This window comes from Ursus maritimus, unplaced genomic scaffold, assembly GCF_017311325.1.
Source record: "Ursus maritimus isolate PB19 unplaced genomic scaffold, ASM1731132v1 scaffold_18, whole genome shotgun sequence".
Taxonomy (NCBI): Eukaryota; Metazoa; Chordata; class Mammalia; order Carnivora; family Ursidae; genus Ursus; species Ursus maritimus.
Genome location: NW_024424230.1, coordinates 16,332,407 through 16,347,488, shown reverse-complemented (window position 1 = coordinate 16,347,488; position 15,082 = coordinate 16,332,407). Strand labels below are relative to the sequence as shown.

Genomic DNA, 15,082 nt, shown 5'->3' with positions numbered 1-15,082 from the left:
GACAGTAAAATGTGTAGGGTGGGCCAGCACAGTGTCTGGACCCTGGCAGGTGTTCAGTTAATGAAATGAATAAATGTCCAGTTTGGATAACCCCCACCCTCCAAACCCCAAAAGGGGCGCCTAAATCTCTTTACAGCCTTTTAAGCTCATGAAGGACAGTGCTTAGTCCTAGCCTCTTAGCTGCCCACTGTGAAAGGTTAAAGCAATTTTATTCCTGTGTGATTAGGAGATAATATCCATCAGCTCTCAGAGCTTAAAGTGACTTGACTTTTTAAAAAGAAACAGCAACAGTGGCCTGATATCATGAACTCCATCTCTCTTCCTCTTAGTTCTTCTCTTTTTTTAATATGGGGTACAAGAAAGGTGAGCAGATCAGGTCTCTGAATTAGTCTAGTCTCATCTCAGTTAAATGAATGGACTGTTAATCTTTGAAATTTCCTGTGTTGAGCATGTTTGAGCTCACGTAGCATAACTGCCTATTGCCAAGAACTTAACATCTGCTCATTGGAGGGTCTGCTCGTTGGCGGCCGGGCTAAGCTAGTGGCTCTGTGTCATTACTATGGTGAATCAATGCATGGGAGCTACATTTCATCATTATCACTTAAAAGTACAGTAAAATCCTCTTAAGATATTTTAAAGGTTTTCACTAAAATTACAAAACTCTCTTGACAACAGATACTTATTTAATGAATGATCGGGGGGGGAAAACCCTAAAAACTGCTCATAAGAACATAGTGACGTTGGAATTAGACCCAAATATTTTAACATACTTTTTACAGGGGGGAAGAAAGAAAAAAGAAAGAAAAGTTACTTCTTAAGAGGCTTTTAAGGTATTTGCTCTCTGGAGCTCATGTTTACATCTGGAAGTGGGGTCATCGACCTTGTGGTTAGGGTCTTCTTGTGTTAATAGTGAATTTGGAGGAATACAAGGTTCCAAGAATAGAGACTGAAGAGGAGGGCAAAGTCCTGTGGCCACAAGGACGAAAGAATTGTTTTTATTCATCTGAACCTTTACGAGACTCCATGATACGAAAAAGAGTGGAAATACTCACTTATGTTCTCATTTCAAGTATGTCCAATACACTTGAAATATTCTGCCTTTATGTGTTTGGGGATGGGTAAGAATAAAGATAAGGTTTTAGGGGCACCCTGTTTTTGTTTTTATTTTTAAGATCTGTGCTAGCTCCTGTGAGTGTATTTACATCACCTAATACCTGTGCTATTCAGTTTTTCATGAGGAGGAAATTCAGAGAAAGCAGGACAGGAACAGTGTTCCCCCATACATATTCATTTAAAGGTAGATCTTTATTTGCCTAATTTAATCCAATTCATAGCATTTCTTCTTCCAGAGTATAGATTTATTCACTGTGTAGGATCCCTGTATGCATGTTGGCATTTACATTTAAAGCAAACTTTCAAGTTACAATTGTTCAAGTTATTTGTTGTTACAGGACCTAAGGAAAAATCAATTCTAAAAGAATTAAATGGTATTTGTTTTATTTAAAAAAGACCTTTGCTTTTAATAAACGATTTTTTTTACATCACGATGTGAAAATGGAGTAAATAAGAAATTCCCATTTTAGCACACGTGGCCTTGCCCTCCTGTCAAGGCACAACTTTTTGCTGCTTTTCTGTAATTCCCATAGCACCATAAGGTCGTCTCACAGTAGAATACTTGAATACATGACCCCCTCCTCAGCTTTTTAGTTCATAAAAACGTATTTGCCTGGAAACTTAGGAAAAGTTTGCTAGAAGATTTTGGGTTTTGTTTTGTTTGGGTTTTAAATGGTTAAAAGGGAAGGGTAAAAGCTTGGCTTCTGTTTTGAAAAAGGCTATTGGAAACCCCAAAGCCTCTGCCCTGTGAGGTGGCAGAAAAGCCAGTACACGGCTTTTTGGCCGTCCCGAGAGCACATCTCACTTCCCGAAGATTTTCTTGTGCCAAAGAGCATTAGATGTCTTCCTCCTGGGCCCCTTTTAGAGACCAGGTTAAGGATCCTCTGGATAGACTTGTTACCCCTGCTAATGAGAAAATTACAGAAGCCCCTTTTTCCTTCTGGGGTGAGACAGGGAGAAGGGTTGGTGAATTCTTGGCACTGTTTGAGGTGACCTTGCCTGGGAAGGTATGACGGAGAGTCCCCTGCAGGGGCTGCTTCTGACTCAAACACTGAGGAAAGAATATGGAGCCGAGATCTACTCGGTGTGAATCTACAGGACGCAGGAGGCCTAGGGGACCCGAGGAGACGCATGTCACTTTGTGCCTCTCTGTACGTTCTGTAGGTTCAGGACTCATGCCTGAAGGCTGATGACTCAAGACCTTGTTCAAAGATAAATTCTACACTGAGGCACAGACTTACTTGCTTCCTTTTTTTTTTTTTTTTTTTGGTCTCTGCTTCTAGAACACAAGACAAAAACCAAAACCACCCTGATCTTTAGACTCAAATGGCACCAGTTTTACCTCCGTAGAATTTGGAATCCTGCAAGTTTAAGTGGGATAGCTGCTGTGGCTGTTATGTTAATGATAATAAACAGCTGAAGCAACTGTAAGAGGCTTTTCGAGTATCTCCTGTATAAGGCTGGGAGGTATCCGTAAGAAGGGATAGGTCGGGATAGGATGTAGGGATATTGACGTTACCCCAAAACACCCCAGTGAAAACCCAGACGCTTACAAGTATCCCAAGAATGTGGAAGGTATGAAAGGGAGGGAGAAGGCATCGCTCTGGTCTCAGGTGTTTGTGAAAGGTGGTCACCTGGGGGTCTTGAACACCTACCTGTGCGTCAGCCTAGTCCCATGTTTCTGGGTAGGTGTGAAAGTAAGCGTCTTCTTCCCCAGAAAGAGTCTGTTGCAGAGAGGACTCACTGGTTCACTGGGGGAGGACAGGCAGCCAGGAATAATTTGGACTCAGTGCAGAAGGCTTTTTTTTTTTTTTTTTAAAGAATTTAAAAACGGCACAAGCAAATAAGCTTTCAGAAGTTATTTGGAACCAGAAATGCATAATTTAGAGCAACCATAAAAGTTCATTCCCCTCTGTCTCTTTTTAAGTGTATATTTTGCTTAGGTTTTCTTCTTGCTCTATTAAGAAATGTTTCTGAATGAATATAAAATCTTTTTGGAATATCTGTCATGCGTTAAGAATAGTCGACATGTGCTTCTCTCCATGGTAACCATTTGTGATAGATCTTTCTTTTGTTTTTGTAACATAGTCTATGCATGGAACACTGAAAAGTATTGAAGGGCCTCCAAACTTGGGTATAAACTTGCCTTTGAGCATTAAGCCTGCAACTCAAAATTCAGCAAATCAGAACAAAGAGGATACCAGATCCATGAACGGGAAAGAGAAATTGGAAAAGAAATCTCCATCACCAGTGAAAAAATCCATGGAACCCAAGAAAGTGGCCAGTCCCGGCTGGACTTGTTGGGAGTGTGACCGCCTGTTCACACAGAGAGATGTTTACATTTGCCACGTGAGGAAGGAGCACGGGAAGGTAAGAGCAAGAGGCCACCTTGCGAGGTGCGAGGAAGAGCACAGGACTGGCAGACCTCCAACACTCAGGTGCTTGGCTCGGCTCTGCCAGTAATTAACAAATAAGGAAGAAGGGAGGAGAAAAAGAAAGTGACGCTTGGAAAACTGTTAGGAGTACGTATAGGACTTAATGTGATTCTTTCCTGAGTTTGGTAGTAGGATGATACCTCATCCTTCCTTAAGCTGCCCAGGAGCTCTGTAACTGAAGCCACCGAAAAAGCTGAGTCGCAATATTTATATATACTCTTTCTCTTTTTTAAATAATAAGTACACATCTCCAACTAATAGCGATTTTTTCTTAATGCCCATTATTAGACCTCATGAAACTAGCAAGACGATTTTGTGATATTGTTCCGGTAGTCTTAAAATTGGTTTGTTTCAGTTAGGATCCAGAAAGAGTCTGCGTTGCATTTGGTTTTTGTATAATCTAAATCTCTTATTCTGTAGTAGCCCTCTCTCCATTTTATTTTATTTTTTAACTTGCTATTGATTTGTTGGAAAAATCGGGCCTCCCGTCCTGTGGAGTGTCACGCACATTTCTGGATGTGGGTAGTTGTTTCCTTTTGACATTGTTTAATTTGCTTCTCGTTGTTTACTTTGCTTCTCTTTATTCCATAATTCCTAGAAATTTGATTAGATCCAGGTTGAATTTTTAGAGAGGAATAGGTGGTGTATTCTTTTCGTATCGAATCCTGAGGCACCTAATACCAGCTTGCTTCGCTTAGCGATACTATGATCCGTCACTGGGGTCAGATGCATTGTACTTTTAAAGAAACCGTCCTAACTGCTTAAGGCAGTAAAACCAAATCATTTTCCTTGGGGAACCTGTGTAAAAAGTACCTAGAAATGGGCTTATAATTAGTATATACTAGATCCTTGAAAAGTTTGTTAAGTTAGGGGGTGCCTGGGTGGCTCAGTCAGTTAAGCATCTGCCTTCGGCTCAGGTCGTGATCTCAGGGTCCTGGAATCGAGTCCTGCGTCAGGCTCCCTGCTCAGCAGGGAGTCTGCTTCTCCCTCTGTGTCTGCTGCTCCCCACCCCCGCTCCCCCCACTCATGCTCGCGTGCGCTCTCTCTCTTAGATGAATAAATAAAATCTTTTTTTAAAAAAGTTTCTTAAGTGTTTTAAGCATTACTTCGTAATCTTATTGGTACTGTTTTATTTGAGCGGCGCACGTGGCTGACGTTTTTATTTGGTCTGACTATGGTTAATTCAGTGTCTCTTCATGTAAAAATTTACTTACTTACAGAATATATATGGCCCTAGTACCACATTGCTTGCGTTAATCGTCTCAACTTTAGGCTCCCCGAGTGGGCCATAGCATCTCAGAATAGTCATTGCAAATACTGGGTAGTTCTTAAGGGGCAGTACTTGGTTAATCTACTCGTTGAATACACGACCTGTAATAAGCTTTCTGAGCCTGATGTGGTGACTCTAGGAAAAGGCTTTTTTTTCTTGGCACCCAAACTGGCTTTTACAGATGCTACAACAGGAGCAGACCTCAATCCAGTAGTCCAGTGCTTTCATTTCTGATACATTTGAGATTTTGGTAACCATCTTGGAACATTTCAAAACCCTTTCTTCTTTCTTCTTCTTTTTTTTTTTTTAACTACCTTTATCTTGCACGTTCAACAATTACTGGATCTAGACTGTAAGATGAAGGGAACAGCTCCGAGACAGATTTGGTGGGATGCGATGTAACACTTACCTCGACCTGTTTGCTTTAGGACAGAAGCACAAGACCCCACCCGGGGCTGGCCGTGCATGCAGGTACCCTGCACAGCGCGGGTATTTCCGTGAGAGGCAGCCATTCATCCAGAGGAAATGTTGGGCTTAGTAGGATTTTAGGATTAGCTTTGAAGAAGTTGAGAGGCTGCCTTTTGGAATGAGGCAGATCAGATTAGATTGCAGTTTCCATGCTGTTCACTCAGCCTTTGGAGAGAACTGAAGGGAGGTGGGGAAGCGAAGGAAAGGAATGTCTTCATAAACCAGTGAAATGAGCAGAGGGCTGGTCGTGCATCAGAAACCAGTGATCAAGTTCCACTGTTCTGAACCAGACCAGAACCCTGCGCTCCCAGACAGCCCACCTACAGACTCCACGTCTCTGTTCCCGTTCTTTTCTTCTTCCCTCCTGTCCAAGTATTCCCGTCAGCTCTGTTCCATTTAAACACCAAACTTCAAATCTCCTGCCCTCTGCCCTTGTCTCTCTTCCTTTCCAATGGCCAAGCAGGCACCTTGCCGGCTGCCCTTGTCTGCTCCTGTTTCCTCCCCCTTTGGCCACCTTTGGGTGTCAGCCCACCACACCCACCTCCTTACTGTCGAGGCAACTGGACATTTTTCGGTCTTTACCTCGATTGACCCCCGACCTCCTCCTCCTCCCACAGTATTTCACGTGATTGGCTGGTCTTCCTGAAAGCATTTTCTACCCTAGGTGTTGAATACTGCTCTCCCTCCTGGGTTTTCTCACGGTTGCTGGAGCACCCGTCGGGTTTCTGTCCTGGAAACAGTCCACTCTCTCTCTGGGAAATTTCAGCTACCCTTGTGGCTTCACTTCCCCCATATGTGTGCACATAACTTCCAACTCTGTCTCCAGCTGTGGTTTCTTGCCTGCATTCCAGTCCCCACATCCCACCACTTATCGAGTGTTTCAGCCTCTTGGGTAATTCACAGGCGCTGGTAGCCTGTCCCACTGGGAACCCCAGCTTGCCCCCAGCCCCCAGCTTCTGCCACCAAAAGCTTGGTGTCCGACCTGACTTGACGCTTCCTTCCTTCTCCCCAGGCTGCTCCCTCACCCAGGCATTTCATCTCTTCTAGCCCACCCGTTGTCCATCTTCGTTCCGGCAGCTCTGTTTTGCCGGATGATCATTCTCTCTGCAGCCAGAGAGACTTTTGTCAAGTGCAGCTCCCAGGTGTGCGGTGTTGTGTCCCCACTGGCCTCCCTGGGTCTCCCCTGATCCCCCTTCCTCCACTGTATCTCGCGTGGGGCACGCTAGACAAACGCGACCGCTCCGCCTGCTTTATTTTTTTAAAAAGATTTCATTTATTTATTTGAGAGAGCGAACGTGTGCACGAGAGCTCATGAGCCAGGGGTAGAGGCAGAGGGAGAGGGAGAAAGCAGACTCCCCGCTGATGTGGGGCTCAGTCCCAGGGTCCTGGGATCACGCCCTGAGCCAAATGCAGACACTTAACCGCCTGAGCCACCCAGGCGCCCCTGCCCCACCTGCTCGAAACACTGTTGGCCCATTCGTCTCTGGGGCTTTTCGGGGGGTAGTCGTTAACTTGAAGGAATGTGCCGCTCTGATGGCTGACTACTCTTAGTCCTTTGAGTTTCAGCTTAGACGTCACCTCATCTGGAAAGCCTTCCTCGGTCCCTTCTTCCTACGTGTTTCCATGGCAGCCTGTGCTTCCCTTACCATAGCTCTTGTCCCTCTGTGAAGGCTGCCTCTTACCTCTTTCTCCCAATAGATACTTTATGCTTTCTTCCTCTCTTCAGTTCCCATCTGAATATCTGTGGGCCTTCTGTCCCTAGCTCATAGTAAGCCAATAAATATTTCTCGAATTAATGGATCAAGAATGAGTGCTGACTTGGAAGACATCTTACGCCCCCCCCCAGACTTAACTTTCTCTTCTTTAAAATGGGAGTAATACGTGTTCAGTGACCACATGGTGTCCCGCGCTGCAGGTACCTAGGGGAAACCACCTGTGAGGTGATAAGCAGCCTCCAGGCCTTTTGGATTTAAGGTGAGACATAAATATGAACTTATGAGGGATTCAGAAATCGCATCTGGCTAAATGTCCCGGGAGAGCATAATTTTTTACTTCCACCAGGCGAGAAGTTACTGGAAAGATCTGATTTCACCGATTAGCCAGTGAAATATTCCGTGTTATGACAGTACCTAAATGTTCTGACCCAGTGCACCACGAAGGGACTCTTGATTTTACTGTAATCGTACCTTAAAAAAATAAATGTATGTGTATATGTAATTTGGAGAATAATGTGAACACATTCTGCCAAGCACAGTATGGCAGTTTGCTTCAGTGTTCTTGCTACTAATACAGTTATTCTGGAGAAAAGATTTTGAGTTAGGAGTAGCCCACCTGGCATAAATTAAAACCCCTGTCAGGCTAATTCACTGCTGTCTCTTTTAAGATGGCCTCTTTTGGTTTCGGTAATTGTTTCATTTTTTTCTCTTTCTCCTCAATTCCCATCCAAAAAATTTTTACTAAAAATATTTTGTATGGAGTTCCACATCAGAAACAAAGATCTTCAGCAGCTTTGTCTTCAAGATTCAGAAACATAGTTCCAGCTATGCTAATTATTTATTTAGTAGCTAGTGTCTTTATTTCTCTAATGCGTATATATATTTTTACTAATACAAATCCAGTATCCACTTTCAGTGGTTTTTAATTTTGTTTTTTCGGTAATTTATTGCAATCCGGTATTAAATCAAGTAATTTAAAAAAATTGGGGGCAGATAATCTATAAAAATTTATAGAGATGTAATAATTTAAAAAGTTTGTCAACTCATTATTTTAGCCATTTAAAAAAGAGTAGTTTAATCCCATTTATTTATTTACTTATTTATTTATTAAGATTTTATGTCCTTATTTGAAAGAGAGTATGCAAGCTGGGGCAGGAGCAGAGGGAGAGGAACAGTGGAGCCTGACTCAGGGCTTGATCCCACAACCGCGAGATCATGATCTGAGCTGAAACCAAAATTTGGAGGGTTAACTAACTGAGCCACCCGGGCTCCCCAAAGCAGCTACATTTAGAAACGATTGTTAACTTCCATACAGAGAAGTCAGTATAAAATCGATCACTTTCTAAAGTTATTATTGTTTTGTTATGGGCAGGTTTTAGCTGCCTTTTAAATCAGAGCGTTCTTTGAGGACAAGTTCTAAATCTGTTTATTATTGTAGCTTCTGTGGTTTGTAATGTTGCCCATTTGGAAAGGGGTATTGTGTTAGTTGCGTCTAGGTTTGGACATCAGTTTTTCGGGCCACAGAAATCCTCTCATCTTCCCTGTGTCCCGGCTCTCAAATACAAAAACAGGAAGATGAGCTTGTCAGTACCATAATGCTGATGATCTCATCCCAGCTATGAGCCCTTTCCCAGGTAAATGTACAAATGCACAGAATTTTAGGTACCATTTTAGGGGCTCATATACCTCCTGACATTCTTTCTTGGTTGCTTTAGGGGTCTTCTAGGAACCTCAAATTAGGATCCCCTCAATGAGATGACATCTGAGCTCGGATCACACATTCTGCACTTAACGTAACCTGATAGTAAATGAAAAAGTAAAAGTTGTCTGTACTTGTTCAGGTCTTGAAAATTACAAGGTGGTCTATGATAATTGTTTGTAGCCGTTTTGTCAAATGCTGCCCTACACATTGAGGGGTCATTATGGAACTTTTTAAGTAAGAGCCTAAGTAGGGTAGCATTTGCCGAATTACAGAACTCAAATGCAATTGAAATGAACTTTACGAGGCACTTCGAGATTCTCTGAAGGTATAGGTGTGGTCCAGTTCTGTGTCTAGAAATTGGGCGGAGCTAAGTTACTGTCATCATTTATTTTTTGTGGAGATTTCCATGGGGGCTCCTCTAAGTTGGCTCCTGTGCCCTTTCCCCGTGCCCCCATTTTTGAGACTTCCTTACTTACTCTGTTGGTATATTCCCGGTTCATCTTGTGTTTTCCCCACTCCAGCTGTGCAATCAACCATTTCTCCGAGAAGACTGTGTCTTTCTTTTTTTTTTTTTTAAGTAAGCTCCCTGCCCAATGTGGGGCTTGAACTCATGACCCAACTGAGCCAGCTAGAAGCCTCTGATTTCTTTTATTGAGAATGAGATGCGTATATTTTCAAGGGATTGTCTATGTGTGTATTTTGATGATCACATCGCATTGGTCACCACAATTAGGAAAACAGAGTATGGGTAGAAAAAAAGCAGGACATTTCAGAGTGGCTTCTTCGTTATTTAGTGCGAGCTAATAATGTATGTGGCAATTCATGGGTTTTTATCAGACATTCTTGGGATTGCAATAAGCCCAAACTTGTAAAATATATCCAGTTGTTGGATTATTTAAGGGACATTTTATAGAATATGAAGGAAAAGGACAGGTAAAGCCCATTGTCTTCTGGGAATTATGTTTACGGTTGACCAAGAGAAGGCTCCTGTTTTGCTTCTTTAAGGAAAATGGAACCAGTGTCATTGAGGGGGAAATGGATGCCCCAGAAAGAGGCCCTTTCTTAGGGCCTAGCTAGTGTAATTAAGTTCACTTTCCCCCTTCACATGGGGCTAAAGGAGCTTGTAGGTGTTAAAAAGTAAATTAATTAATTAATTTAAAAAAAAAATATATATATATAATACACACACACACACACACACATTTTATTCATGGAAAATGGGGTGTGACCAAAAGGAAAAAGTTGGATAGATTCTGAAAATTGCAGGCAGAAAGTTCATTCTACCTTATTGAGTCCAAACATTTCAGAGACCAGATTGTTGCGTAGCTGTTTTCTGAGCACCAGAAAGAAGAACTCGGCGAAGGCCAAGAACAGGTGATTCCAGATACATCTTACTTCCTTTCGTTCCTGGGGTACTTGGTGGTGGTAGAATAATGCCACGGAGGGGGTAACAGGGTTTCAGCATAGATTTTGAGAGCCTCTCGCTCACCACTAGTTTGTATAGGTTGGCACTAAAGGGCCTGGTCGAAACACTGAACTTACAGCTGGCTCTAGGCTCACTGCTGTGTTGGGAGAAAGCTTCCATTTTGGATGAGATTTTACTTCCTATCAGGGCCCTGATTGTAGGGCAAGACGCTGGGAGGGATTTTGCAAGGTAAATCCTAACAGATAAATACAGAGGTCTTTATTTAGGTTTGAAAAAATCAAGTACACAAATACTGTGTGGGGCAGGAGGGTTTAGCCACTGTATATGAGCAATCATTCTGGCTTTTGACTATTTTTTTTTTAATTGATTTATTTATTAGAGAGAGCACACTTGGGGGAAGGGATGCAGAGGGAGAGGGAGAGAGAGAATCTTAGGCTCCATGGCTCAGCATGGAGACCAACGCAGGGCTTGATCTCAAGACCTTGAGATTACGACCTGAGCCAAGATGAAACCAAGAGCCGGATGCTTATCTGACTGTGCCACCCCGGCGCCCCCGGCTTTTGACAGTCTTAATACTACCCCTCCCTCTTTGCAGCTTCAGAGATAGAGCATTCATATCAAGGAAGCTAATGCCCTTTGATTAGGCACCATATTCTAGTTAGTGGTTCCCAAAACTTGACTGTCCATCAGCGTCATCTGAAGGGCTTGGTAAAAGGCTGGTTTCTGGGCTGGACCCCAGTAGTTTCTGATTCAGTAGGTTTGGGATGGAACCTGATAATCTGCATTTCTTACAAGTCTGCCCTTTGAGAGCCCCCCTGATTTATCCTGTGTGGCAGTAAAATCCCCTAAAGCCCATTGATTTGTACAATAAAAGTTTACGTCTTGCACATGCAGTTTGCTGTGAGTTTGGGCCCTTCGCTGGGGCAGCGTCCTTCCCCTGATGACTCCGTGATCACGGTGGTTTCTTTCAGCCCCACCGTCTCCACACAGGTGTCACTGCAAGGGGTTGAGGGGGAAAGACTGGAGAACCCCATCTGGCCTTTACATACCCTTATTCTGGATGTGACACACAGTGTGTCATTGGCCAAAACGAGTTGCGTGACCAGGCCCAATTGTAGTGGACTGAGAAGTGTGGGCGCCTGTGTGCCCCGAAGCAGAGGGAAGGACCAGTAACATTTATCGCACCTGTACAGTGGCTGCTGGATGAACTGGTGTGCCCAGCGGCCTGCTGCACCTGCTTAAGATGGGTACTGACCTTGTTTCACTGAACGGAAGTAGAGTCAAGATGCAGAGAAGGAACTAGGAGATGAAATGAGAAGTGGGTGACTGATTTCCATGTCTGAAATTTACTGTTCCACAAGGGACAGAAAATGAAGAAAACAGAATGTTTTTGAGAAGGATTAATAAGTTATTTAGAAAATGTGACTCAGATAAGAATATATGATTCCAAATTTTGTTTACGGCCAGATTTTTCAGGTTCTTTGGAAGATTTGCTTTTAGGGTGAGGTGTTTGTGTCTGGTCAGATGTCTGTTAAAGGCATTTTAGAAGGTATTTTTCTATAAAGTCACTGGAGGTTTCTTCAAACAAGGTTGAAGGCTGCAAGCACTTATTTATATCCGCCTAGTTAGGTGGTCTAAGAAAAAGACCTCGCCTTCTCTGTTGACTTTTCTTATTGCCACGGTGTGCATGTTTTCTGATTACACTGTGGGACAGGCCAGGTTACTATACATCCCATTGGATAGTAAGCGTAAAATCCCAAATCAAGGGAGGTACAATAAAATTAATAACACGGAGTGGTAAGCAGATGTGTAAATGTCTTGAGTCCCAGTAACCAGACCAGTGGGCTTGCCTCTGAAAGTCTGTTAGGATTTAGGTGCTGGTGGGGCTGGAGTTGGAGCTGGTGGGGTCCCAGTGGAGGGGGTCTGACAGGACCAACTGTCCTGTGATCAGAACCCCGGAGATTAGACCCACCGGCAGATAACAGAAATTTCCAGTAGATCCCCACACAGCTGCCGGTGGGATCTTTTCGGAGTACAAGTGCATCTCTCCTGGGTGGACCCTCCCTGTGTGTTTAAGGTGGAATCCGAAGCCCTTCACCTCACGTGGGCCTTCTCCATACCCACTCCGCTGTGCCTTTCCTCGTGGTTCCAGCCATAGAGAGCTGCCCGTGGGCCCTCACGTCCACCGTTTCTTCCTCGCCTCATTGCCTGGTTAGCTCCCGTTCGGTTCAGCTAGTCGTGGCCAGCAGAAGTGCCCCGAGCCTGCTGCGCCCCCTCTGTATTCCTCCACGCACCTGTCACTACTGCGGTCATGACGCCTAACGTGGGAATCCTGTCTTTGTTTTTTCCGCCTTCAACACATTGTGAGCTCCTTGAGGGCAGGGAGATCCCGGTGAGTTAAAAGGAGGAGCCCGGTCAGTATTGTGAAATGAATGAAAGCGGGCCTTGCGTGGTGTGCTGGTTATTTAGGCTGTTGGGACCCTCCGTGTGGCCGATCACCCTCCCTCCGTTTTGCAACCACAGATCGCACCTTTAATTTTACCGTGCCACCCGGCAGATGCAAGCCTTTGGCCAGAATTCCTGGCCCGGTGTGGGCTCAGGAAACCGGTGCTGGGAGATCACTGAGACCACGGGCGCGACGGACACCAAGTTGTATCCTTGCACTTGAAGTTGAGCTCATTGGGAGCTCTTCTGAAAGTCAGCCCCCAGCAAGGGGCCAGGCAGTCACCGGTGAGAGCTGGGTGCTGCCCCCCACCACGGTGACTAAGATGTTGGCGGACATTCGGGCATTTGTGCTGCGTTGCCCGCGAGGCCTGTTCTCCTTTTGGAGTCTGAGGAGGACACTTCCTCCTCGGGCTTTTCCTGTTTATCTCTCGAGGCTCAGGAGGTAAAAGCTCTCTTGACGTTGGGCAGGTGCTGCCGGATGGGAGAAATAGGAGACTCCGGCCCGTCTGCTCTGGGTGACTGTTAGCGGGCCTTGCCGGCTTCAGAACATTGCTTACGAACAGCATCGCCTGCAGCCAGGGGCTTCATTGCCTCACTGCCACAGACGAGCAGTTTCCATTCTGTCTGCTTCCACCGCCCTAGACTGGTGTCCCCCACATCCCCTCTTGTTGCCTGTCAGAGCTCCGTCCCTTCCTGTGCCCACGGGGCTGGGGGAGGAGAGTAGTTTCTTCCATGACCTGAAGTTCCCAGATTTGCTCTGGGATCAGGTTTCTTCATCCAGTCAGTGCTGAACGTGGCCGTTGGCTTTAGAACATTGGTGCGGTATTTGGATCTGCTGAATTATGTGGGTAGACTTTTGTGTCCTTGTCCAGGATTGCAACGTGCATTTGTAATTCCTTTCGGAAAATACATCCCTAAATCCAAGTGGCAGGCCAGATTTCTAGATTTTAAGAATTTAGCATAGGATTCTATCTCTTAAGTTGATACTACCTCCAGGCCCAGAGCAACCGGAAAACAATTTTACGTACTGTTAAGTGGGGACGGCAAAGGAAAGAAAAGGCATTCTCGCCATTATTGACTTAGTAAGGAATCGTAAAATGGCACTAGAAGGTAAGTGAGAGCTCATGAATCCCCACTCAGTTCAGCATATAGACGGGAAGACTTCAGACCCAGAAGGGATTGCGGAACCATTTTCAGACTTTAACTTGTGCCAAGGGCTGGAACCCAGGAGCTCTTCCCTCCACCTCGAGGTCAGGGTGTGGGTCTCCAGGTCAGGAGCGAGAACAGACTCCTGTTGGGCAGAAGAGCCAGAGTCCCGGGCGAGACTGGAGCAAGGAGGAAGATTCTGCCTGATTCCGTGATTCATTAATTCAGCAAGCCCCGGGTGCGCTGCCCATGCAGCTGCACGTATGAATTTGGAAGGGCTGTCGGGGAAGGGAGAGAGCCTTTCAGTGGCTGCGTGACGGTTTGTCCTCACGCCGTGGCGCGGGGTGGCTTCCCAGGACGCTGCGGGGTCACGCGATCTCGGACCTGCAGCCTTAGCGTTGCTCGTGCCCAGCCGCGGGACCTTGTCAGTGCGCTTTAACGAGACAGCTGGAAAGATGAACGGATGACGCGGGCTGGAGCTAGGGAGAAAATCACCCGTGGTCGGTCGGTTTCAGTGTAGCTTTTTGATCTTTGTGCTGGCTTGTTTACTTTTTGAGCGTATTTACAGATGTCTTACAGATCATCTGATAAAAACCAGTGATTATCTTGAAGAGGAATGTCTAGTTTCTTTTGTCTTTTGGTTTGTGGAAATAAATCTCATAATCTCAGAAGGAGCCGACTTAAGTCTTCAGACACTGTATTTTAATATTTTTATTCTGTAGTAATATTTGTGCTCTTATAAAATAGTGATTGTAGGGGGAAAATCTTTCATGGTGACTTTTTTTTTAATGAAAAAGGGCAAAAAGATTGTATTAAAAATGTTATTAGAAGGGAAAAAAACATTCTATACATTCTTTCTTGTGGTCCCCTCTTAAGGACTGGGTTCTCTGAGAACAGAAACAATAGGGAAATAACGTGTCACCCATCTGTAGGCACGTGTGTGAGGAACAAAAGAGGCCGAGAAGATGGGACAGACCCTTTTAAGTAGAAGAAGGGGAGCGAAGCTAGACCAGACCCAGAGGAAGCTGGTAGCAAAGATTTTTTCATACTCATGTGGTCTTTGATTCCTGAATGTCTTAGAGTCGTGCAGCCCGCAGCACCCATCACTGCTGTTTTTCTCACTGTGAGTGGGAATGATAGGAAATAGTAGGGTTGCCCGTCGGAGGACCTTCAATGAAATGGGTGTAGGAGGATGGAGGCGAGTGAGTCTCCTGACAAGGAAGGGGCATGGGGTCTGTTTAGGATCTGTACACAGGACCCCCAAAGCTCCGCCGCGTGTCCCCAGCGGTCAGTGGAGGTAGATACAGAGGTCCCAGGCTGACACACATCTGTGGTGACCCCATGACACCCCAGCAGGCGTTT

At 44.9% G+C, this 15,082-nt stretch overlaps 1 protein-coding gene across 1 annotated transcript in view; it reads left to right on the top strand.

The window, feature by feature from the left end:
- ZNF532 (zinc finger protein 532) overlaps window positions 1-15,082 on the top strand; it is a 60,509-nt gene that overhangs the window by 27,680 nt on the left and 17,747 nt on the right. Inside the window, exon 5 of the mRNA XM_008705217.2 lies at window positions 3,202-3,483. Coding sequence (XP_008703439.2) covers window positions 3,202-3,483 — 282 coding nt within the window. The remainder of the gene's footprint in view (window positions 1-3,201; window positions 3,484-15,082) is intronic.